The 21,573-nt window shown below is 66.3% G+C and overlaps 2 protein-coding genes across 2 annotated transcripts; one reads left to right on the top strand and one right to left on the bottom strand.

Annotated features, from left to right (window-relative positions):
- Positions 1-3: 3 nt before the first annotated feature.
- Positions 4-4,002, top strand: SURF2 (surfeit 2). The gene is made up of 6 exons (XM_036420422.2): positions 4-131; positions 449-600; positions 1,190-1,293; positions 3,091-3,282; positions 3,389-3,540; positions 3,910-4,002. The coding sequence occupies exons 1-6, from the start codon at positions 54-56 to the stop codon at positions 3,988-3,990; spliced, it is 759 nt and encodes a 252-aa protein (XP_036276315.1). The 5' UTR covers positions 4-53; the 3' UTR covers positions 3,991-4,002.
- Positions 4,003-6,348: 2,346 nt separating this feature from the next.
- Positions 6,349-15,844, bottom strand: SURF4 (surfeit 4). Its single transcript, XM_036420419.2, has 6 exons — positions 15,641-15,844; positions 9,403-9,589; positions 8,880-8,956; positions 8,265-8,308; positions 7,718-7,904; positions 6,349-6,940 (listed from the first exon to the last, which is right to left on the bottom strand). The coding sequence occupies exons 1-6, from the start codon at positions 15,686-15,688 to the stop codon at positions 6,674-6,676; spliced, it is 810 nt and encodes a 269-aa protein (XP_036276312.1). The 5' UTR covers positions 15,689-15,844; the 3' UTR covers positions 6,349-6,673.
- Positions 15,845-21,573: the final 5,729 nt, after the last annotated feature.

Below are 21,573 nucleotides of genomic sequence, written 5' to 3'. Positions count from 1 at the left end.
GGCCCCGCCCCCGGCCCCGACGCCCGGCTTCCAGGTCCGCCGGCCGCCCCGCCATGAGCGAGCTGCCGCCCGAAGTGCGCGCCCTCCTGCGCGAGCACCCCAGCCTGCGCCTGCAGCCCGGCGGCCGCAAGGTGCGGGCCCCATGGCTACCCTGCCTGCCCCGCAGCCCCTCATCGCCCGCCCCCCGACTGCTCCGGGACCCCCAGGACCACCCCGCCTCCCTCCTGCCCCGCCCCCCTCACCGCCGGTCCCCGGGACCCCTCACCACCCGCCCCCGACTGCCCCGGACCCCCTGAGCGCCCCGGGACCCCCAGGACCACCCCGCCTCCCTCCTGCCCCGCCCCCCCACCGCCGCCCCCCGACTGCCCCGGGACCCCCTGAGCGCCCCGGGACCCCCAGGACCACCCGCCTCCCTCCTGCCCCGCCCCCTCACCGCCGCCCCCCGCAGGTGAAGTGCGCTCTGACGGGCCACGAGCTCCCCTGCCGCCTGCCCGAGCTGCAGGCCTACACCGGCGGCCGGAAGTACCGGCGGGCCCGCGCGCCCCCTGCCTTCGCCTACGCCGACTTCGAGCCGCACATCGTGCCCAGCACCAAGAACCCGTACGTGCGGGCGGGCGCCAGGGGCCCGGGTGGGACAGGTGCAGCCCGCCCCTGGCCGCTGCTCGGGGAGACCCCACGTGCCAGCCCTGTCTGGGGGCGCCCACTGCCTGCGAGTTGGGAGGCGGGCTGCCCGGGGGGCCGGGAGCTGACAGTCCCGGCCGAGTTGGCCCTTTGGTAAAGGCGAGGCTTGCCTGCTCCCCAGAGGATGGGGCCCGGTGCTTCCCAAGGCTCTGCCCAGGCCAGGCTCCCTTTTGCACTTCAGAGGGGAACTGGCTTAGGGGAGCCTGTGGGTGACTGAAATCCTACTGAGTAAGGGGTGATGGCCTGGTGGGCATGCATTAGCTGGGTCCTCAACGCGCGTGCTCACAGCAGAGCAGCCGGGAAGGCTGGCCAGGCCACGTGCCAGGCAGACGTGAGGCCAGGTCCGTCTGGCCCGGTGGCCCCCGCCCAGCAGGTGGACCTGCTCAGGAGCTGTAAGAACCGGGGTGCCCAGACCCTTCCTGGACGCCCCCCTGCGGCCGCGGGGTTCCGAGGTGGCCAGGCTGGAGAGCAGGTCTGGCTCCTGCAAACCGCGCCCTCTGCCCCCTAGGCACCAGCTGTTCTGCAAGCTCACCCTGCGGCACATCAACCGGTCCCCGGAGCACGTGCTGCGGCACACACGGGGCCGCCGCTTCCAGAAGGCCCTGTGTAAATGTAAGTGCGGGGAGGAGGCGCAGCTGCCTGGGCACCCCTCCCCAGGATGGCACCCCTCGAGGGCAGAAGCAGTCTGGGCCATTCGGTGGCCGTGCTCGATGAATGGCGGAGTGGAGAGGGGTGCAAAGCAGGAAGCGGACTCCCAGAACAGTGCTCCTCACTCACTGTGCTCGGCAGGTCCAGTTGGTCTAAAGTAGCGTTAGCTCCGGGCACCCCACGTTACAATGAGGGCGCTGCTGGGGGAGACCTGGGCAGTGACTGTACTGAGTGCTGGGGGCGGGGCGCTGGGCAGCCAGCAAGGCCTGCCTGACTCAGGAGGCCTGGACGGGGGCATGCGGAGCGGGAAGAGGACAGAGGCTGGGCCAGGTCCATGGCCGGGCGGGGGAGGCCCTGAAGGACCCGCCTCCCGTGTGCCACACGCACTAGAGGGTGAGAAGGAGGTGGGGTGGGAGCAGAGGGCCTTGGCGGCCGTGGTCAGGAGCACGTGCCGCTGGATGCAAGAACGGGGTGAAGCAGGGACTGGCATGAGCAGGGCATCTCCATCCCTGTTCCTCTGAGGAGCAGAGGAGAGGGCGTGCCGGTGAATGAAGGGGGGGCGGGGCTCCCCTTGCGTCACCAGGTGTGGCAGGGAGGGTGGAACGTGTGGCCAGATTTTAACACGGGGGTGGGGTTGCCAGAGGAGGAAAAGGGACAGGAGTTCCTGGCGTGAGAAGTGGTAGGTGACAGGCGGCAGGCACCATGAAGTGAAGTTAGGAGCGGGGTCTGACTAGGCTTCGGGGGAATGGAAAGGGAAAAGAGCACTTTGAATGGGAGGAGTGTCAGGGACCAGCGCTCAGTGTGCGAGTCACTGACAGAGTGGCTTTGGCGTCCTCGGAGCCAGCCAAGAAGGGACAGATGGGCCTGGGTACCAAGGAGCCTGGGAAGGTGAGAGGAAGCAGAGACTCTTATCAGATCCAGCCAGGGAGATGAGAGGTGCGCGGGAGACGAGAAGGCAGGACAGCCAGGCAGGGGCAGTCAGGTGGGATCGATGGAAGACACGAGGAGGCCAGAGGCTCTCCTGCTTCCTGTGCAGCATGAGACTGCCCTGGGGGAGTGGGGGGGGGCAAGAGGAGGGTTGTTTTCCACCCCACAAAGCCTGTGCCAGAGCAGAAAGGGGCTGGTCCTCTGGTCATGGGCAGCGGCCCCAGGGCAGGAGGAGCGAGGGGTGGGGGGGGCAGAGAGGACTCGGTGAGAGTCACTACGAGACTTAACCAAGGGTGCAGAGAGCATGGGGAGGAGGCATTGTGTGGGATGAGGGGCCGAGGAGATGCCCTGTGGGGGTTCTGGTCGTGCTGAGCCGGAGCGGGTGGCAGAGATGGAGAGGGGAATGGGTCCTGGAGGTGGCTAGAAGTGGGCAGTGACCCCAGCAGACTCATCCACCCCATGGATGGTGACAGGAGTTGGGGCGAGTGAGGCCAGGCCCCGGGCACCACTGGTCCCGGGAGCTGCCCTGCCCTGGGCAGGCCTGTGCTGATGGGGGGCCGGTGAGTGCAGGATAGTGAGCTCCATCCTTCCATCCTGTCCTGCCCTGTGCTCCGGCCAGAGGTCTGCAGAGGGCGCCATCCCATGAGCCACTGTGCTTCCTCCCGGTGACAGGCTGGCAGTTTCCAGTCAGGTGCCCTGGGCCCCTGCAGCCTGGCGGCCCGGCCGGAGGTGGTGCTCACGCCCAGTAGATCTGTGCCCAGTGGGGTGGGCCCAGGCAGAGGGCGGGAGGCCAGGAGGCCAGGAGAGCCGTGTGCTGAGCTGGCCCCCCTGCAGACGAGGAGTGTCAGAAGCAGGGCGTGGAGTACGTGCCCGCCTGCCTCCTGCACAAGAGGCGGCGGAGGGAAGACCAGGCGGACAGCGACAGGCCGCCCCGCCGGAGACCAGCCTTCTGGGAGCCCGAGTCCAGCGACGGCGATGGCACGGCCCCGAGCGACAGCGACGACAGCATGGCAGACCTGTACCCACGTAGGCGGATGCGCTCCCTGCCCCTCCCCCTCCGCTCCCACCCGACTCCACGTGCCCTAGCCCCCTGCGCAGGCAGTGACCCTCACCGGATCCCTCTTCCTTCCAGCCGAGCTGTTCACCAGGAAGGACCTGGCAGGGGCCGAGCAGGGGGACAGCGCTGACGACGTTCTGACCGATGAGGACGAGAGGCCGAGGCAGCCAAGAGAAGAGGGCGCTGGGGACGGAGAGGGGACGGGCGGGGCCCTCAAGCGCAGGAAGGTGAGTGGCCCACAGGGCTGCTAGCGCGGCAGCAGCATCCTTAGCGAGGGTTCCATTTCCCTAGAAACTAAAGCCGCCCTCTGCGCAGAGAAGGCCCCGCGCTCCTGGCACGTGAGCAGGGAGCCGGGGCTGCACCTGCGGGAGCCTGGCTGCCCGACAGGTGCCCTGAGCCTGTGTGGAAGGGGCGGGACTAGAGGTCAAGGTCTTTGCGTTTGGAGGTTCGCAGCGCCGCCCTGGATGAGCCGGCAGCGAGGGAAACTGGGCGGAGTGTAGGGGTGGTTTCCAGCTGAGCACTCCTCTGTGGACGGGGCGGGCGGGCTGCCTCGCACCCACTCCCCTGGGAACTCACTGGAGCTCTGTCCCCCACAGAAGCAGCCGGGCCCGTCAAAGAAGTTCAAAAGCCGTCACCGCAAGCCCAAGCACGTCCGCTCCTTCAAGCAGGTGGGGTAATAAACGTTCGCCAGGCCCGCACAGCCTTTGCGAGTCCTTGGGGTTTCTACCCCACGTCCCCCAGCTGCCCTGTGTCCTCCCAGCGGGTGGGGGGTCCTGGGGTTTCTCCATCCACTCTGGCTGCCCCAGGAGCAGGGGGGACAGTCCCGTGTGGACAGACATGGCGGAGTGAGTGGGCCTCATGCGGCAGCTGGGAGCCTGGCTCGGCCCGCCCCCCTGGATGGCACCCGAGGGTCACACTGCGTACAACAAATGCCATTGTTTATTTCCATGTTTCCAAAATCAAAACGTTTCCAAACACAACTAAGATATAAAATACAGCATAAAATGAGATCGATACCTATTTCCCACATAAAGCAAAAAGTTGTCAAATTGTTTTGCCAAAACCAATTGGTAGGTTATTTTCTACTCCTCCTACCGGGGCCCAGGTGCTAGCCAGCTCTGGGCGGGGAGGGGGGCGGGAGTGACCACCATCAGTGATCGGGCGGTCGACACAGGTCTCAGCAGTCAGGGAGGAGCCCGACAAGATGCGGCTTGGCTGAGGGTGCCACTCGGGCTGTCACTCGGGTGGGGGCTGCCAGGATGTGTTAAGGGGGGAGGGGGTGTGGACCAAGAGACCACACGGCCCAGTTGAATCAGAGTGTGTAGTGAGCATCTGAGTGGAAGAGATAGGCCCTCCGGCCGGCTTTGTCTGCCACCAGGACGAGCCTCCGCCATGGCTGGGGCCCGGGTGGAGGTGAAATGGTCGCCATCAGGGGTCCAGGCTGCAGAGCCAGATGCGGTGCTAAGAGCCCTGAGGGGCAAAGGCAGCCCCCTCCCCGCAAAGCCTCCGGCACGGAGGCCCTCACCTGGCTCTGGTCTGGAAGGTGACCTGGACCTGCCTCCGGGCTGGCCCTCGGGCCCGCACACCTCGCTGAGGACCAGAGAGCTGAGCCCGAGGCCAGGCTCTCGCTCGCGGTAGGCCTGTCCCCCAAGGACCTGGGGGAGGACAGTGGGAAGCACAGTGTCCCAGTCCCCGGCCTTCGCTGGGACGGGCCTGGCCGAGGTCAGCAGGAAGCGCTCGCCCCCAAGAAGAGAAACACAGTGTAAGGCAACGTTAGAGCTTTAAATACAGGAGTCAGATCCAATCGGTAAGGCATCACAAATCAGTAAGAAGTAATGTGGGCCGCGTGCAGCACAGCAGACAGGCTCTGAGCAAGCAGCAGCCTCGGGGGCCGGGGCCGCGGCCGCCGCCTGGGATCCCTCAGCCGGGGCGCGCCAGGCCGGCGAGGCTGCACGAGGCTGAGTGAGGTAACTGGCTGTCCGCTCCTCCCCGGCAGGCCCCGGGAGCAGCTGGCTGTCTGCTCCTCCCCGGCAGGCCCCGGGAGCAGCTGGCTGTCCGCTCCTCCCCGGCAGGCCACGGGAGCAGCTGGCTGCCGGCTCCCCCGGGCAGGCCACGGGAGCAGCTGACTGTCTGCTCCTCCCCGGCAGGCCACGGGAGCAGCTGGCTGTCCGCTCCTCCGCGGCAGGCCACGGGAGCAGCTGGCTGCCGGCTCCCCCGGGCAGGCCACGGGAGCAGCTGACTGTCTGCTCCTCCGCGGCAGGCCACGGGAGCAGCTGACTGTCTGCTCCTCCCCGGCAGGCCCCGGGAGCAGCTGGCTGCCGGCTCCTCCCCGGCAGGCCACGGGAGCAGCTGGCTGTCTGCTTCTCCCCGGCAGGCCACGGGAGCAGCTGGCTGTCCGCTCCTCCCCGGCAGGCCACGGGAGCAGCTGGCTGTCTGCTTCTCCCCGGCAGGCCACGGGAGCAGCTGGCTGTCTGCTCCTCCCCGGCAGGCCACGGGAGCAGCTGACTGTCTGCTCCTCCCCGGCAGGCCACGGGAGCAGCTGGCTGCCGGCTCCTCCCCGGCAGGCCACGGGAGCAGCTGGCTGCCGGCTCCTCCCCGGCAGGCCACGGGAGCAGCTGGCTGTCTGCTCCTCCCCAGCAGGCCACGGGAGCAGCTGGCTGCCGGCTCCCCCGGGCAGGCCACGGGAGCAGCGAGCCAACCTGCAGGCGTGTGGGTGGGTGCGTGGGTGGGCGAGAGGGTCCCGGCTCTGGGCGGCTTTCCGCAGGGCTCTAAGCTCCGCCCCCGCCCCCCCCCCCCCGGGCCCGGAAGCCCCGGAGACCCACGTGATCTGCACCATTGGCCGGCGTCCTGGTTAAGGACGTTTCCGTGGACGGCCCCTAACACTGCCTCGCGCTTTGGGGGGCTCCTTGGAGCACGTCGCTGTCCTCGGTAACATGCAAGGCAGCGAGCAGCCAGGGCTCTGGTGTGCTGGGCCATCCACAATCACTTCGTTTCAGCTAAAACGTAAACTTTAAAAAAAATAAGAGGGAGACTGCTTTGAATGATACACAGATGTATCTGCTCAGGGTACAGCTGGAAGGCCCCACCACCCACAGGAACCAACCAGGACAGAGGCCGCACCCCACCCGGCTGCTCTCGCCGCGGCCCAGGCCTGGCCATGGGGAGGGAGGAGCCGGCGGCCGCTGGCTGGCCGGGCGGCGGGCGGCGGGCAGAGTAGTCAGCCATCACTCAGGGCTGCAGAGTTCTCTCACATCTGTGCGTCACCCAGGCAGCGGGGAGAGGGTGTGAATGCCGGCCGTTTGTGGATCGACCCCGAACTAGTCCTCGCCGGCCACGGGCCTAGCCAGGCGGGAAGGTCTGTTACCACTCTTTCTTCTTCTCGTCCATGGAGACGCCCCCGGGGCCCAGAGCCACCACCAGCAGCAAGCCTCCGATCACCGACATGGTCTGGAAGAAGTCGTACTTGAGGAAGTCGTGCATGGGCTTGTACACGGGGATGGTCCAGAAGGCGTTGAAATACACGTTGATGGCGAACAGCCAGACGACCAGAGTCAAGGCGGCCAGCTTGGTCTTAAAGCCAATGGCCACCAGAATCATCAGCGCGGTGCCCACCAGGTTCTGGAGGATCTGCAGAGGGGGAGCGAGAGACTCTGTGAGCAAGAAGCACGGCCAGTGCCCGGGCGAAGGGACTGGGGCCGCTCTCAGCCAGGCTGAGAGAGAGTGGTGACAGGTGGGCTGAGACGGTGGGATGGTGACAGGTGGGCTGTGACGGTGGGATGGTGACAGGTGGGGCTGAGACGGTGGGATGGTGACAGGTGGGCTGTGATGGTGGGATGGTGACAGGTGGGCTGAGACGGTGGGATGGTGACAGGTGGGCTGAGACGGTGGGATGGTGACAGGTGGGGCTGAGACGGTGGGATGGTGACAGGTGGGCTGTGACGGTGGGATGGTGACAGGTGGGCTGAGACGGTGGGGTGAGAACGGGGCTGGGGCAGATGGAGCAGTGCCCAGCACAGGCCGAGGTCGCCCAAGCCACTCCAGTGGGAGCCCGGGCCTCACACCTGGGCACCTCGCCAGGCAGGCGCACACTGGGTTACAAAGACCTGCTCTGTCAACTCCCGGGGGCCAAGGACAGAACCTTCTTCAGCTCTGCACACCCAGCACCCGGAGCCATGAGATAAAGGGGAGGGAGGAGAGAAAATGCGAGCCGTGAGGCCGGCACCAGGCCCTCCAGCTGCCCTTGGGGCTGGACCTCATTTGTTGGGGGCAGGATCTGGGCACATAAGAACCTGACAGCTTGTTCTTGAATGGCCTCGAAAGCCTTGCCTTGGTGGCCCTGGGCTCTGCTTGGTCCACACCAGGCGGGGCGGGGCCAGGGGCGGGGGCGAGGCGGGCAGCACTCACTGAGAAGAAGCTGGCGTCGAAGTGCAGGAGGGTCATGAACATCAGCACCAGCAGGACGCGGCCGCCCAGCTGCATGTACTGCTTGGGGGAGCTCTCGCGCATAGTGGGGACGCCGGCGAACATGCTCTTCCCTTCCGAGCGGGACTCCGCCAGGAGCAGCAGCAAGCCCCCGCCCAGGGCCAGGTTCCTGCGGGAGCCGCCACGCAAGCTCAGGCCCAGCCAGGGCGCCAGACCCGCCCGAGACCCCGGCCCTGGCCCCTCTGCAGACCAAGCGGACGAGGCCTGGAGACACACACGTGTCTGTGCATCAGACAGCATGGGCGCCAGCACGCCTGGAACTGCACTGCTGAGCAGCTGGCTCAGTGAGCAGTGCTTCACTGGGACCCCTCCTCCCCCCACTGGGCCAGGAGAGGCAGCGTGTCCTGAGGCCCTGGGTGGCGAAGGCTCTGCCAACATCCACCGCAGTCTAAGCAGCACAGCCTGGACCCCCAGTGACAGCGCCCAGGTGGGGGGAAGGAGCAGGTGACCCTCCACCAGACGCACGTACCTCATCAAAAACTTCAAGTCCCATAAAATGCTGTAGGCGATGGTCTGAGGGGACAGAGGGCAGAGAAAGGTGGTGTCAGCATTGTCAAGCACCTGCTTTTCTACCGAAGAGAGAGCATTAGGCAGGTTTTTAAATCTGAGACACAAAACCGCCGCAGGACACCCAGGACGGCTGAGGGCAAGCTGGGCTCAGGGCCTGTCTAAGCAGAGCTGCCCCGGTGCGCCCCGGAGAGCGGGGTGTGAAAGCCTGCACCCCAGGGGCAGGGGTCTTCTTTACGAAGGAAAGGAAGAGCATGGCCCCGGCGGCTCCCACCTTCTCAGAGCAAACCCAGGCGGGCAGGACTCAATGGGGCAAAGTGGGCACCCAGAGCCCGGCCCCACTCGGCACAGCTGCCAGCCGAGGGCCGCCTGCTTCTCCTGCGTCCGCCTGGAGCCCCTTCTCGGAAAGGAGTTTGGGAGACTCCTCCAAAGGCCTTCCCAGAGGCTCCGCTCCAACCTCAGAAGAAAGGCAAGGCGCCCCCGCCCCCGCCCCCGCCCCCCCATTTCCCTGCAGGGCGGTTCCAGGTGAGACCTCGCGCTTCCATCCCCCCATCCCCCCACCTCTCACCCCGGTTACCTGCAGCGCTATGATTCCGAAGAGCCCAAAGCAGGCGTACTGCACGAAGTTCCTACTCAACACCAGGATGCAGCCAGCTGGAAAGGAGAAGGCGAGCTGAGGGCTCCGAGTGAGGGGACCCGCCCCGGTGGCCGGCCGCCTCAGTGGCCTCAGGTGCAGCGAAGCCCAACTACCCGCCGCGGGCAAAAATGAAGGTGTGGGAGGGGGGAAGGGCGGCACCCCCCGCGGTCAGCTGACCGCCACACAGGCCCTGCGGCACCGCAGGACAGGCGGGAAGCGTGTCCAGGGCGGAGGCTGCCGCCAGGAGCAGAAGCCAGGCCTGAGGCCGACGTGAGCTGCGCTAGGCCTCATCTCCTTTCTCCTCCCCCTCATTCATCCTCTGGACACCGGGGTTCCCCCTGCCGGCTCCTCCCTGCCCAGCTCGCCCACCTCTGCTCTGGGGACACCGACACAGGCTGCCCTTTGTTCAGCAAGCCCCCCAGTCCCCGGGGCCCACCCTACTATCGGCGAGGGAGCCACTTACTGAGCTGTCCGAGCAGGTTGAGGAGCACAAAGGTGGAGGCCACCAGGTAGCCACAGCCCCAGGTGCTGTCAATGTAGTCGCGCTGCTCGCCCCACTGGAACCACATGCGCACGCCGTCCTCCAGGAAGGTGCTGATGAGGCAGAGGCGCGCCACGTGCGGGAGGTACTGCTTCGTGACCCGGAGGAACTGTGGGCAGACGCGGCGTGAGGGCTGCGGCCGTCCGGCCCCAGCCAGGCGCTCAGCACCTGCTCCCGCATGCGTGTGGGCACGCGAGAACCCGCACGAGTTCCAGGCAGCCCTGACCCCATCAGGTGGCACTGACCCTCCCCTAGGACCGCTGTCATCTCAGGAGACCCGTGTACGGCCACGACGGCCATCCCACAGGAACGGCCCAGCACGGCCACCGATCTCAGCAAGGGCATCAGCACGTTAGGGCCGAGGTGGGGGCTCGGGAGGCCCGGCCCGCCTGCCGTCAGAGCGCCTGGGCCTCCCAGACAGAAGCGAGCAGAGTGTGCTCCTGGGAGGAGAGTCCGCTCAGGTGCCAGCCAGGGCGGGCAGAGGGCCTGGGGGGCCGGCGGGAAGCTCAGGGACTCACTGCCCGGCCTCTCCGCAGCAGTGGAGGGAAGCCAGGCTCTGGCCCCGGCGCGCAGTGGGGACCACAGTGCCCCTCCCCTCCCGAGAGCTCAGGCGGGGCCTGGGCAGGTGCGCGCACAGGTGTGGAGAAACCCGAACCTGTGGGGAATTAGGCCAAACAAATTAAAAACACACCAGCAAACAACAACAAAAAAATAAAACAAATAAAACAAATTAAAAACACACCAGCAAACAGGGTGGACAGCTGCCCCAACCCCAATGAGACTCTGTGTAAGTCACCGGCCAATGTCAGAGAAACACATTCATAACTCTCCTGCTCCATGCTAGCCATGCCATTTATTTATTTTAAAAACTTAAATATATATATGTATATATACTGATTTCAGAGAGGAAGGGGGATGGACAGACAGAAACATCAACGATGAAACAGAACCATTGATCGCTGCCTCCAGCACGCCCCCTGCTGGGCGCCACGCCATTTATGACAGCTGACCGGGAGACCAGCACACGTGGCAGCCGAGGTACAACCGTCTCCAGGTGTTCCCGTGCGCTTTCTTCCGACCGTGAGGCAGAGATAGGAAGGGAGAACTGCCAGGGCACCGATAACGCAGGAGCCGGCCGGGAAGATCAGGCCCACCCACCGGAGCGATGTGTCAGCAGGCGAGAGTCTAAAGGGCACCCGGGCCTGGCCCCTCGCGGGTCAGCCACAGCCCTGAGGAGGGAGTAAATGAAGGCGCACACATGAGCATTTAATTTTTGGCATTGTGAAAAGTTGCTTAATAGCTAGAAAGTGCTCAAGCTGTCCATCGCAGTTAACGGCCCCTGGCTGTTCAGTTTGGTTCATCAGCTTCGGTGGGCGGGGGGAGCAGGGGGGAGCAGGGAGGAGCCAGCGGTCACAGGCAGGCAGGTGTCCCTTCTCTTCCCACCTGCTGAGCTGAACCCCGAGCTGTCAATTCCACAGTCTGCCCAGCCTTTCACCACCCGCGGGGCAGTCACAGGACGGAGACAGCCCGGGTCCTCCTGGCCCCACACCCCCAGCTGGTGCTCTGTGACCAGGGCAACCGAGTTACTTGGGTGGGGGTCTGTGCCACCCCCTAAAGGGAGGGCAGCTGGAGTGAAGGTCGCTGGGTTCGCTCGGACGTCAGTGAGCAGAAGAGAGCTTGGTCAAGCAGGGGCCAGCACCCCACGCGGAGAGCAAACACAGGTGGAGGCGCACTTGGTGTAAACACACACCGCGTCAGACCAGGGATTTGGGGACCGTTGACGCCACCCGCCCCCCCATTTCCGCCTCACGGCCCACACGCTTCAGAAATGCCCAGCAACGGCCACGACCGCCCTGAGGAGACAGACCTGGGGGGGGGGGAGCCCTGGCAACCGCACGGCCCCACCTGGCCCCACCTGGATGCGAAGCCGGGGAGAAGCCCAGCGAGGCGGGGCCGGCTCAGGGACTGGGGCCTGGTGGGACCCCCAGGCTGGGAAGTGACCCCAGAAGCAGCACAGGGACCAGCCTGGGCCGTGGTCTGAGTCCCCGGGGCGGGGGTGGGGAGGGGGCAGTGCACAGCCTCCGTGGCGGGTCTGCACTCTTAAATTGGGTGTCTGGGTCCGGAGGATTACAGAGCAGAGCTTCCCTCCAGACAGGTAATCACGCCTGCCTGCCTGCCTGCCTGCCTCCCTCCCCGCAGACGGCTGGGGCTAAGGCTGGGGCTAAGTGGGGCTAAGCGGTTTAGCCGGCGTCTCCTTTCGCTGCCCGCCTCTGAGCCAGGCTGCCACTGGCTTCCCAGCGCGAGGCCGGTGGGAGGGCTCCCGGCGGTGCGGCCTGGCCGACCCAGAGCCCCCAGTACACGGCAGCCCCTGTGACACCTGCTTGGACACGAAGGAAAAGCCGTTTCATAACAGAGACCAGGCCCATTTTGATCCTATTTCCTGCACGTGTTTTGGTCACCAGGGTTCAGACTTGGCCACTGAGCCCACACCACGCCGGCTGGACGGCGTCCCAAAGCCAGTGTCCCCGGGGGAGCAGAGCAGAGCGGGCACAGGCATCGGCGGCACCCAGGCCGAGCTGCCACCTGCCCGTGCTCCGTCCGCCGCTATGGGCCTGCGGGCAGGAGCTACTGGGGGCAGACAGCCAGTCACAGGGTCTCAGACTCACACCCGCCCGTTTTCCCACCTGCACGTCCCTGACACAAGCCAGTTCAGTGACACACGTGCCTGCCCACTGGGACCCCAAACTCCTAGCCAGCTTAGTCTCCCTGAGTGCTGCCGTGGCTTCCTGCCTCACCTGGAGGGACTGGCCCTAAGCTGGAGACGGGCTGGCTTTTTCTACTCACCATCCAGGCGTGACAGAGAGCCTGCCTAACCTGGGGGAGCAGCCCGCCTCCCCTGTCCCCACCAGCGCTCCCTAAGGGGCTCGGTGGCTCCCTTAGTCTCCGAAGACAGGGAGCAGGGCCGAGTGCTCCCCTCTGCCCTCCCCTGACTCCTGGTGGCCCAGGGCACGAAGAAAATGCTCAGAACCCACACCCATGGCACCCTGAGCGGCTAACCCAGAGCCTGACACCGGCTGGGCCGGATCTCACTACCCAATGCCTGACCGAAGGCCAAGGGGCTCTGGGTGACAGCTCCCGGTCCGGCTCTCGCACCGAAGGACAGGTACAAATGCCAGGCCGTGCTAAGGCCGGGACGAGCCAGCAGGCAGAGCTGAGGGCTGCCACTCCTTTCCGGTCGGGGCGTGCGGGGCGTCCTGCGCTGGCAGCGAGGCCCGGGGCAGGCGGACTGGAGTGCTGAGCTCACCGGCTCCTGTGCCCAGCCCCAGCCGCAGAGCTCGCTCAGCACTTCCCCGGCCTGGCCCTGCGAGGCAGACACTGCCCCTGCTGCCCAGGGCCAGGAGCCCGATGCCAGGGGACAGCTCGGGAGGAGCCTGCCAGGGGAGCTAACGGGACGCGTACCCTGCTCGCCTGTGCGGCCCCGCAGGGAAGGTCACCGCGCTGCCCAGCGGCCAGGAGCCCGGACCTGGAGCGAGACACGGACCCAACCTCCAGCCACGTCACTGAGCACCGTACCTCCGTCTCCTCGCGAACACGGAGACACCACGGCCTGCCTCGCACGGCCCCGAGACAACACGGCGACGGGCACGGAGGACTGGCCCCACGCTGGTGCCATTAAAGGGCCGGTACTGCCAGGGGCACACGGGCCTCCGGGGTCCCCCGCTCAGGCCTCTGGTCACATCCTGTCGCTGCCTGTTGGCGCCTGTTCTCTGAGGACAGGGCTGGGAGGAAGCAGAGGTGTCGCACTGTCGCAGTCGGTGGCTGGATTGTTTCCCTGTTCCCTGCAGCATCGATCGCTTTCGCTTCAAGCCCGGACGCCGCCCCTGATTAGCAGGGTCGCCTTACTCGGCGGGTAAGATCTGCGTGGCCAGATCTGCCTCGGAAGCCTGACTTTGCTCTGCACCGCTCTCCGCCCACGTCCTGCGCCCCGCCTGCCGGGGCGGGAGGCTCCTGACTTTGGCTTTGAAGAGCCCAGGCCCTCTGCCCTCCTGCGTGGAGGGCGGGGGCGGCTGGCACAGCCACCGGCCATGGCCACCGCGGCCCAGCGGCCCAGCCTGGTAAACCGACGGCGGGGACGGGCCTGGGAGCAGCTGAATGTGGCAACGGCCGCGAGGGCGCAGGCCTCGCCTCCTTCCCACAGGAACTCAGGCGACCTGACCCGACCCGGGCCCTCCCGGTCCTTCCTGGTCCCAGATCCCGCTTCCTCACAAGCAGACAAGATGCGGGGAAGGAGGTGGAGGAGAGCTCACCCACTGGCAGCGGCGACCGAGACATTTTGTCTAGATCTGGTTGTGAAATGCACTTGCAAAACCAGGGTTTTCCGGCTGAGGAGCCAGTGCTGGGCTCTCAGTCCCCGTGGCCAGTGAAACGATGTCAGTGAAGACGGACTGAAAGGCCTCCGTGGTCCCGGCCGCCCTCGCTCGCTGGCACCCCGTTTGCCAGGGGCCCCGTTTTTAAGCTGTGTCTGCACCCACAAACCACCACCTTCGGAAAAACTACTTCTCCAGGTTGACAGACTCCGCCCCCCAAATTGGTTTTAAATGGCTGGGTCGCAGGAAAATGTGTGACCCCAATTAGGAGGCCCCTGGGGGGACCATGGAAATGGGTTCACTGATCACAAGACACTGGCTGGCTTTGTTTTGTTTTTAAATCACATGCTCAGCCTCCCGGGACCCCCAGATCCCCCAGCCCGATGGCAGGTGCAGCCTGAGCCTCACCCCTGTGAACCCCGAAAGGCCAGCACCCATGGCAAGTGACCAGGGCAAGGACGGCAGCGGGGCGCCCGGATCTGCCGGGACCAGGCTGCCAATCGCACAGTAACGGGCACTTTCATGAGCCGCGGGCCCAGCGCCCAATGCCCCCACCGCCTTCTGCCCGGCAAACGGACCAAGTGGGGGGCGCTGTCTTCTCCCCTCCACACACACACACACACACACACACACACACACACACCCCGGCACCCGATCTGTGCGTCCGGCCGGGCGTTCCGGGGCCCCAGGCCGGCCTCCCGGGCTCAGGGGCCGCTGGGCCCTGGGGGAAGCGGCCAGGTGCCCTCGGGGAGGGACGCGCCGCCCCTCCTCCCGGCAGATAGCGCTCCTCCGTTCGCCGGGCAGAGTCCAGGGAGGGAGCGCGGGGTCAAAGGGACCCCACGGAGCCACGCGTCCGGAGAGCCAAAGGGGGAGGGCTGAGCATTCTGGAGTTGGGGTGCCTACCAGGGCGCCCCCTTTCCTCCGGAGGACCCCTGGCCTCCAGCCTGACCACCCCCGTCCCAGACCCAGCTCCCGGCCGCCCCCTGCGAGCCCCCCGCGCGAGGAGCGTGCGGGCCCCCTTCCCCCCGCCCGCGGCCGGGACGGAGGCCGCTCTGAGCCCCCGGCACCGGGCCGCCTTCTGGGGGGCGGGGGGCGGCGGCCGAAGGCTCACAGCCTCTCCTTCCAGGAAGGCCGGCCGGGTGCGGGGACGGGGCGCCGAGCAGCGGGCCCGAGAACACGCCCGGCCGCGGCGAGGGCCCGGGGCGGGGGTGCCGGGGCGGGGGTCCCGGGCCGGGGTAGGGGTCTCGGGCCGGGGTAGGAGTCCCGGGCTCGGGTGGGGGTCCCGGGCCGGGGCGGGGGTCCCGGGCTGGGGTAGGAGTCCCGGAGGCCGGGGTAGGAGTCCCGGAGGCCGGGGGTCCCGGGCCGGGGCGGGGGTCCCGGAGGCCGGGGCGGGGTCCCGGGCTCGGGTGGGGGTCCCGGGCCGGGGTAGGGGTCCCGGAGGCCGGGGGTCCCGGGCCGGGGCGGGGGTCCCGGAGGCCGGGGCGGGGGTCCCGGGCTGGGGCGGGGGTCCCGGGCTCGGGTGGGGGTCCCGGGCTGGGGTAGGAGTCCCGAAGGCCGGGGTAGGAGTCCCGGAGGCCGGGGGTCCCGGGCCGGGGCGGGGGTCCCGGAGGCCGGGCGGCGCGCCAGGGAGCCGGGCCGCGGTTGGGGGAGGGGGCGCGACCCCGGCGGTGGGTCGGAGGCTGCGGGCGCGGCCCAGGCCTCGGGCGGCCCCGCGGGCTCGGGGCCGGGCGGCGGCGGGGGGCGCGGGGCCGGCAGAGGCCGCGGGAGGGCCGGGGGGAGGCCGCGGGCCGCACCTGGTCGGCGAAGTCCTCGGCCGTGCCCATCAGGTCGTTCTGGCCCATGGCGGCGGCGGGAGGCCCGGCTCACTCGCTCTCTCGCTCGCTCGCTCGGCGTTCGGCCCGTCGGCGCCCGCGCCCGTTGCGGCCTCCACAGGAAGTGCCCGGCCGGCCTCGCTCCCCGTCCGCGGCTCCAGCGGCTGCCACGTAGGCCAAGCCTTAAAGGGGCCGCGCCGCGGGGCCCGCCCCGGCCGCGCCTTAAAGGGGCCTCGGCGCCCGGCCCGCAGTGGCACCGCCCGGCGCGCTCCAAGCTCCACCACCGCACGCGTAGGCCCCGCCCCCGCAACGCCAGACTCCGCCCACCTCGCATCCAACCGGGCGGCCCCTCTAGGCCCCGCCCGTCGCGCTCCAGGCTCCACCCACCGCGCTTGTAGACCCCGCCCACCTCGCACCCAACTGGGCGGCCTCTCCAGGCCCCGCCCTCCGCGCTCCAAGCTCCACCCCCACGAGATTTAAAGCGGCCAGGCCCCGGGAGGGCCTGCTCGCCGAGGGACGCTACGGATAATACCGTTTGGGCCGGGCGGGTCACGTGGCCAAGCAGACACACCCGGGGCTGAGGGTCGTTTCCAGGGTGGGGGCTGGGGTGCGCACTCAGACGCAGTCCCGACTGAGCATGCTCAGTCGAGGGTCTGCCCTCGGGCGCCGGCTAGGGGTGCACCTCTGGCGCCCATCGGAGGGAGGAGAACAGGAGTCATTATGGAAAATTACAAGGTGCCGAGCTGTCCCCTGGCGGGGAGGCTGGGGCGACGAGGGGCCCGCGGTCTGGGACAAGCCCTGGACCTGGACCTCCGGCCACCACCCCAACCCCTGTAACGGTCACAGCCCCAGGGGAGGCAAGGGACGCATTGTCCGGCCAGTGTCTGCCTCTATCTCTTAGGGGACCTCCGAAGGGGATCTCCAGGGTGCGTGCCCTTTGCCTCTGGGCCTGTTGGCCACTGTCTGAAATGAAGGGTGGAATGAAGGACTGCAGCCTTGTCTGTCTGCGTGTCCGCGGTGGAGAACACGCCAGCCTTCTCACCCCTGGGTCCACGCTCAGGCCCATGGAGACAGGACTCCCTCGAACCAGAGTTCGTGATCAGGCGCCCCCAAACCCCTAAAACACCGTCAGTAGTCCCAGTAGGGCAGTGGTTCTCAACCTTCCTAACGCCGTGATCCTTTAATACAGTTCATGTTGTGGTGACCCCCAACCATAGAAGTATTTTCATTGCTACTTCATAATTTTACTTCTGTTATGAATCGTAAGTATCTGATATGCAGGATGTCTTAGGCGACCCCTGTGACACCCAAAGGCTGAGAACCGCTGCAGACGGGGCCTGGGCCGGAGAAAATGTGTAGCGCCTGGAAATGTCTCAAAAGGAAAGCTGCAGAATGCAGGCGAATGCGTGATTCGGTGCTTCCCTGCATGCTGTGTCGGCTGTATGAACCCTTAGGTCTGGTCTTGGTAAAAGCGCCGTTAACCTGAAAATAATTTGTAAGTTAGATTCTCCTCACACTGGGGAGCAGAGGGGCGGGGAGCGAGGACCACAAGGCAGTCAGCCAGGGGTGAAGCACAGGAGTTTCTGGGACCAGAGGCTAAAAAGCAAAGTTTTTCAGGGAGGAATTAAAGTATCGCCTTGAGGGCAATGTTGAAATATGTACACAGATAATAATTTAATTAAAAAATGTTAAATAAAATAAAATATCGCCTTGATCTGAGACACAGATGCGTCTTACCACTCAATTCGCCACCTGAGAGGCCTCAGCACTGCGTCGCTGCAGCGGCATGAACTGCCCGGGACACCGCGCCCCTGGGGTTCCCTGCGCGGGGTTCAGACCACTCACAGGGCTGGGCCACAGAATCCTACACCTTTTCTGGACCCCAAAGGTCCCTGCACCCAGGGTTCCATCCCCCACATCTCTCCTCTGCACCCTGCCCCCTTCCTCCATCCTCTGACAGCTGTGATTCCACCGCCCAGCCTCACCCCCACCCCCCGCCCCCCGCGTGCACGGCGGCCATCGCTGCAGGTCTGGCTGGAGGCACAGGCTCTGGGGGAGACCCTGGAGCTATAGTCTCACCCGGGCCACCTCCGTTGTTAATGCTGGGCCTCAGGTGAGGACCTCGCTCCCTGTGCCTGTTTCCTCCGCTGTGAACGGAGAGAGCCGGGGGGTGGCCTCAGGGAGGGTGCGCAGCACAGTGTCAGCCACAGGCATGATTGCACCAGTTACTTTACTGTCTGGATGCCCAGTTTGGCGGTGGGTGCTGGAAGCGGGGTATCAGAGGCGGGTAGAGAGAGGGAACACCACCCTGTGCTGGCTCTTGCTGCGAACTGGAGACAGCGGTGGGGGGGAGATGGGCTTGGAGCCACTTCCGAGGGCTGCCAGGCCTACCGGGGCCTCCTGTGTCTGCAGGGCGGGCAGAGGTGCCAGCTGTGTCCGGAGGGAGGCTGGGGGGCGCCAGGCGGCTCAGGAGCCGGGCGCACTGCGGGGAGCGGAAAGCTGGGGGCATTTCCTGAAAGCTTCTCTCCTTTCACCGGCAGATTTTGGACGAGCTGAGTCCTGGGGCCTTGGGGGTGAACCTGGTGGTGAGGGAGAAAGAAACCAAAGTCAAGTTCGTGATAAAGCAGGTAAGAGGCCACGCCCCTGGCACGGGGGGGGGGGGCGGGGGTGTCCCCACACATCCGCTCATCACCCCCAGGTTAGAGGACTCTTTCTGATGCCACCCCCACCGCCGGCTCCTCTCTGCCTGCAGCCGCGGGCAGATCTGGTCAGGGGGCCGGACGCGGGGTGGCCGGGGCGCCTCAAGCTTCCCCACACGTGTGACTCACCTCGATGGAAAAGAAATGTCACTTTTACTCCGACAACAACCACAGCCTCACCTACCGCTTGTGCAGTGCGGCATCGTCTCCGCTAGCCTCCCGCGGCCCAGCCCAGCGAAGCAGGAGCCGGCCTGCCCTCCACAGCCGGGGAGGGACTCCGGGAGGCGGGGCCGCCTGCCCACACAGGCGGCTCAGAGCAGGCGCACTCACTGGGCCCAGGCTGAGGGCAGGGCACCAGGCTGGCATGGCTGGCAGTGCGGATGCAGACCCGACGGGGCAGCCCTTTGCATGTCCAACCCGCATCGTCCAGGTGAACCAGGGTCCGGGGGAGAGAGCTGGCACACCCCGGTGGTCCTGGGTGCCGGCCGGGATACCCTGGGATCAGGGCTGCCCCTGCAGGTGGGGAGCCCTCTGCTCTGCCAGCCCCCCCCAACCCCCCATCTGTGGGCAGCACCGAGACCCACTCTACCCGAGGGGCTGGGCCTGGCGTCCTCACCTACTTCCTGCTCCATCGCGGGCAGCCTCATTGTCTCCCAGACCCAGGGGCAGGGCGACCTGCCTTCTGGGCAGTCCAGGAGCTGTTTAAAAAGTCAGTCAGTCTTTCTTTTTAAAAAAGGCCCTAACCCATTTTGCTCAGTGGTTGCAATGTTGGACCGTGGACTGAAGGGTCGTGGGTTCAGTTCCGGTCAAGGGCATGCACCTCAGTTGCAGGCTCAGTCCCGGCGGGTCAAGCACGTGCAGGAGACAACCAATCAGTGTGTCTCTGTCACATCTGGGTTTTCCTCCCTCTGCCCTCCCTGCCACTCTTCCGAACTCTCAGTGGAAAAATCTGTGCTCGGGCGGGGACCCACCACCACAGAGGGTGGAGGGGGGCTGTGAGCTGCGGCCTCTCCCAGCACTGACACTGCACGGGGCGGGGCTGGCATTCCTGCCCGCACAGCCTCCTCCTCCTCTGCGCCCGCCCATGTGGACCGCCCGCCACCCCAGGCTCCCCTCAAGTGCCACAAGTTCACTCCGTACAGTCGACTCTGATAAACAGCTTATGGCTCCGTTACTGGCGGGTCCATGATGTCCCTGGGGTAAATGCCCGGAGGGGGGGATGTCTAGGACAGAAGATGCCACATTTTTAAGGCGTCCGGCCTGTGTGGCACCGCCCGGAGCAGGGAGGCGGGCGGGCGGGCGGCACGCTGGGCCCGAGCAGGTCTCCCGGCGCAGGGAGTGACCTCTGACTGCAGCTTCGTCTGCGCTCACCGGTCACAGAGATCCCACTTTCTGTTTGGTTGTTTGTTGTTAGTACCTGAGTGGTTGGTTTTATAATAGTTAGCTTGTTATTATTGTTGTTAATTCGTTGCTGATGGTATCACACAGGCCCCCCCTTAGGGATCTTTGTGCGTCTTGTGGGCAGACACACACCCCGGGTACGGACCTGCCTGCAGACCTGCTGGTTGCATCTACCTGCCACCAAGCATGTTGCAGACCCGAAGCTGCTGCCCTTCCCGCACCCTCCCTCTCCCCATGCGTTCAGCCGGCCCCAGTGCGGTGATGGCCCGCCTTCCCGGTGCGGTGATGGCCCGCCTTCCCGGTGGTGATGGTGGTGATGATGGTGGTGGTGGTGGTGGTGGTGGTGGAGGAGGTGGAGATGGTGATGGTGATGGTGGTGGAGGTGAAGATGGTGATGTTGTTGTTGTTGGTGGTGGTGGTGGTGGAGATGGTGATGGTGGTGGTGGTGGTGGTGGTGGTGGTGATGGTGGTGGTGGTGGTGATGGTGGTGGAGGTGGAGATGGTGATGGTGATGGTGATGTTAGTGGTGGTGGTGGTGGTGGTGGAGGTGGAGATGGTGATGGTGGTGGTGGTGGTGGTGGTGGTGGTGGTGGTGGAGATGGTGATGGTGTTGGTGGTGGTGATGGTGATGGTGGTGGTGGTGATGGTGGCAGTGTTCATGGTGGTGATAATGGTGATGGCTTACCACGCGCTTACTGAGCCCGTCCTCTGATGCCTCTGCAGGTGGAATGCATTGACGATCATCATGCCAACCAGGCCCTGGATGAGGTAACTCTAGGTGGCGCCCCCTGGAGGACATGATGCAGCACCAGAGGGTGCTTGGTGCCTCCTGTGCAGGCGCTGGGCGGGCAGGAGGGTCAATCCAGAGTTTGCCTCGGGCTGTGCAGCCAGAAGCGCGCCGCCCCCATCATCCCCCAATGGCAGGAGGTGGTCGCCAAAGACTCACTGCTAAACCCAGGAGCAGCCAGGATGTGCAGGGAGGCCCAGGCCCCGTTCTGACAGGAGAGAAAGCACTGAGGCCCCCACCCTCACAGCTCCTCGCGGTCCCTCCTCTCCGTGCCCCGGGTGCCTGCTCCCACACCAGCCTCCACGGGAGCCCTGGCCTGGGCTCAGCCACTGAGGCGGCCAGTCTGCCGCCTGCTGCCTTCCTCCCCAGGCGCTGCCAGCGGGACGGGCACAGGACCAGGGGTGAGGCGGTGTGGGCACATTGGTGACCCCTCCCTTGGCCCCACCACCTTCTCCCGCCGTCCCTGCCTGTGCTCTGTCCTCCCGCCAAGCACTGTGCCTCATGACACCCGGAGGCAGATGCACTGTTACCGCCATTTCCAGGCGAGGCGAGGAGGCTCAGAGAGGTTGTGGCACTGCGCCTCTGTCACACAGCACAGCCTGCAGAGCCGGGACCCACTCCGGACCCTGTGGCTCCCACCCCAGCTCGCTGCTCGCTTGCCTGGTGCCCTGCGTGTTTGTTGGGAAATGGGCCTGGGCAGCCCTGACCGGGAACCAGGGCCCCTGACCCCCCGCCTCTGCCCGCAGCTGATGCCGCTGCTGCAGCTCCGGCATGCCCACGTCTCCATCTACCACGAGATGTTCATCATATGGAACGGCCAGGTGGGCAGCGGCTCCGGAACCGTGGGCCCCGGGGGTCTGTGGCAGCGACCCTACATGCAGCGACCCCTCCCTCGGCACTTACGGGGCCACCCGGGGTTCGCTGGCACCATCTCAGGGCCCCACAGCCTCAGCGGGGACAGGGGCGTTAGCCCAGCTCACAGAAGACACAGAGGCTGAGAGACAAGTGTCCCGCCCGGGCTGTGGCCC

The sequence above is a fragment of the Pipistrellus kuhlii genome, unplaced genomic scaffold (assembly GCF_014108245.1).
Source record: "Pipistrellus kuhlii isolate mPipKuh1 unplaced genomic scaffold, mPipKuh1.p scaffold_m20_p_68, whole genome shotgun sequence".
In the NCBI taxonomy this organism is placed as follows: domain Eukaryota; kingdom Metazoa; phylum Chordata; class Mammalia; order Chiroptera; family Vespertilionidae; genus Pipistrellus; species Pipistrellus kuhlii.
This window is presented reverse-complemented; position numbering and strand designations above follow the sequence as displayed.

What these genes read in the sequence shown, in the direction of transcription:
- SURF2 (XM_036420422.2), top strand. Translation starts at nt 54, where the DNA reads ATGAGCGAGCTGCCGCCCGAAGTGCGCGCCCTCCTGCGCGAGCACCCC. An exon ending in GTGCCCAGCACCAAGAACCC is followed by an intron (nt 601 to 1,189) that starts GTACGTGCGGGC and finishes TCTGCCCCCTAG; the next exon opens with GCACCAGCTGTTCTGCAAGC. An exon ending in GGGCCCTCAAGCGCAGGAAG is followed by an intron (nt 3,541 to 3,909) that starts GTGAGTGGCCCA and finishes TGTCCCCCACAG; the next exon opens with AAGCAGCCGGGCCCGTCAAA.
- SURF4 (XM_036420419.2), bottom strand. Translation starts at nt 15,688, where the DNA reads ATGGGCCAGAACGACCTGATGGGCACGGCCGAGGACTTCGCCGACCAG. An exon ending in TCGGAATCATAGCGCTGCAG is followed by an intron (nt 8,309 to 8,879) that starts GTAACCGGGGTG and finishes CTGTCCCCTCAG; the next exon opens with ACCATCGCCTACAGCATTTT. An exon ending in GACTTGAAGTTTTTGATGAG is followed by an intron (nt 7,905 to 8,264) that starts GTACGTGCGTCT and finishes CGGCTCCCGCAG; the next exon opens with GAACCTGGCCCTGGGCGGGG.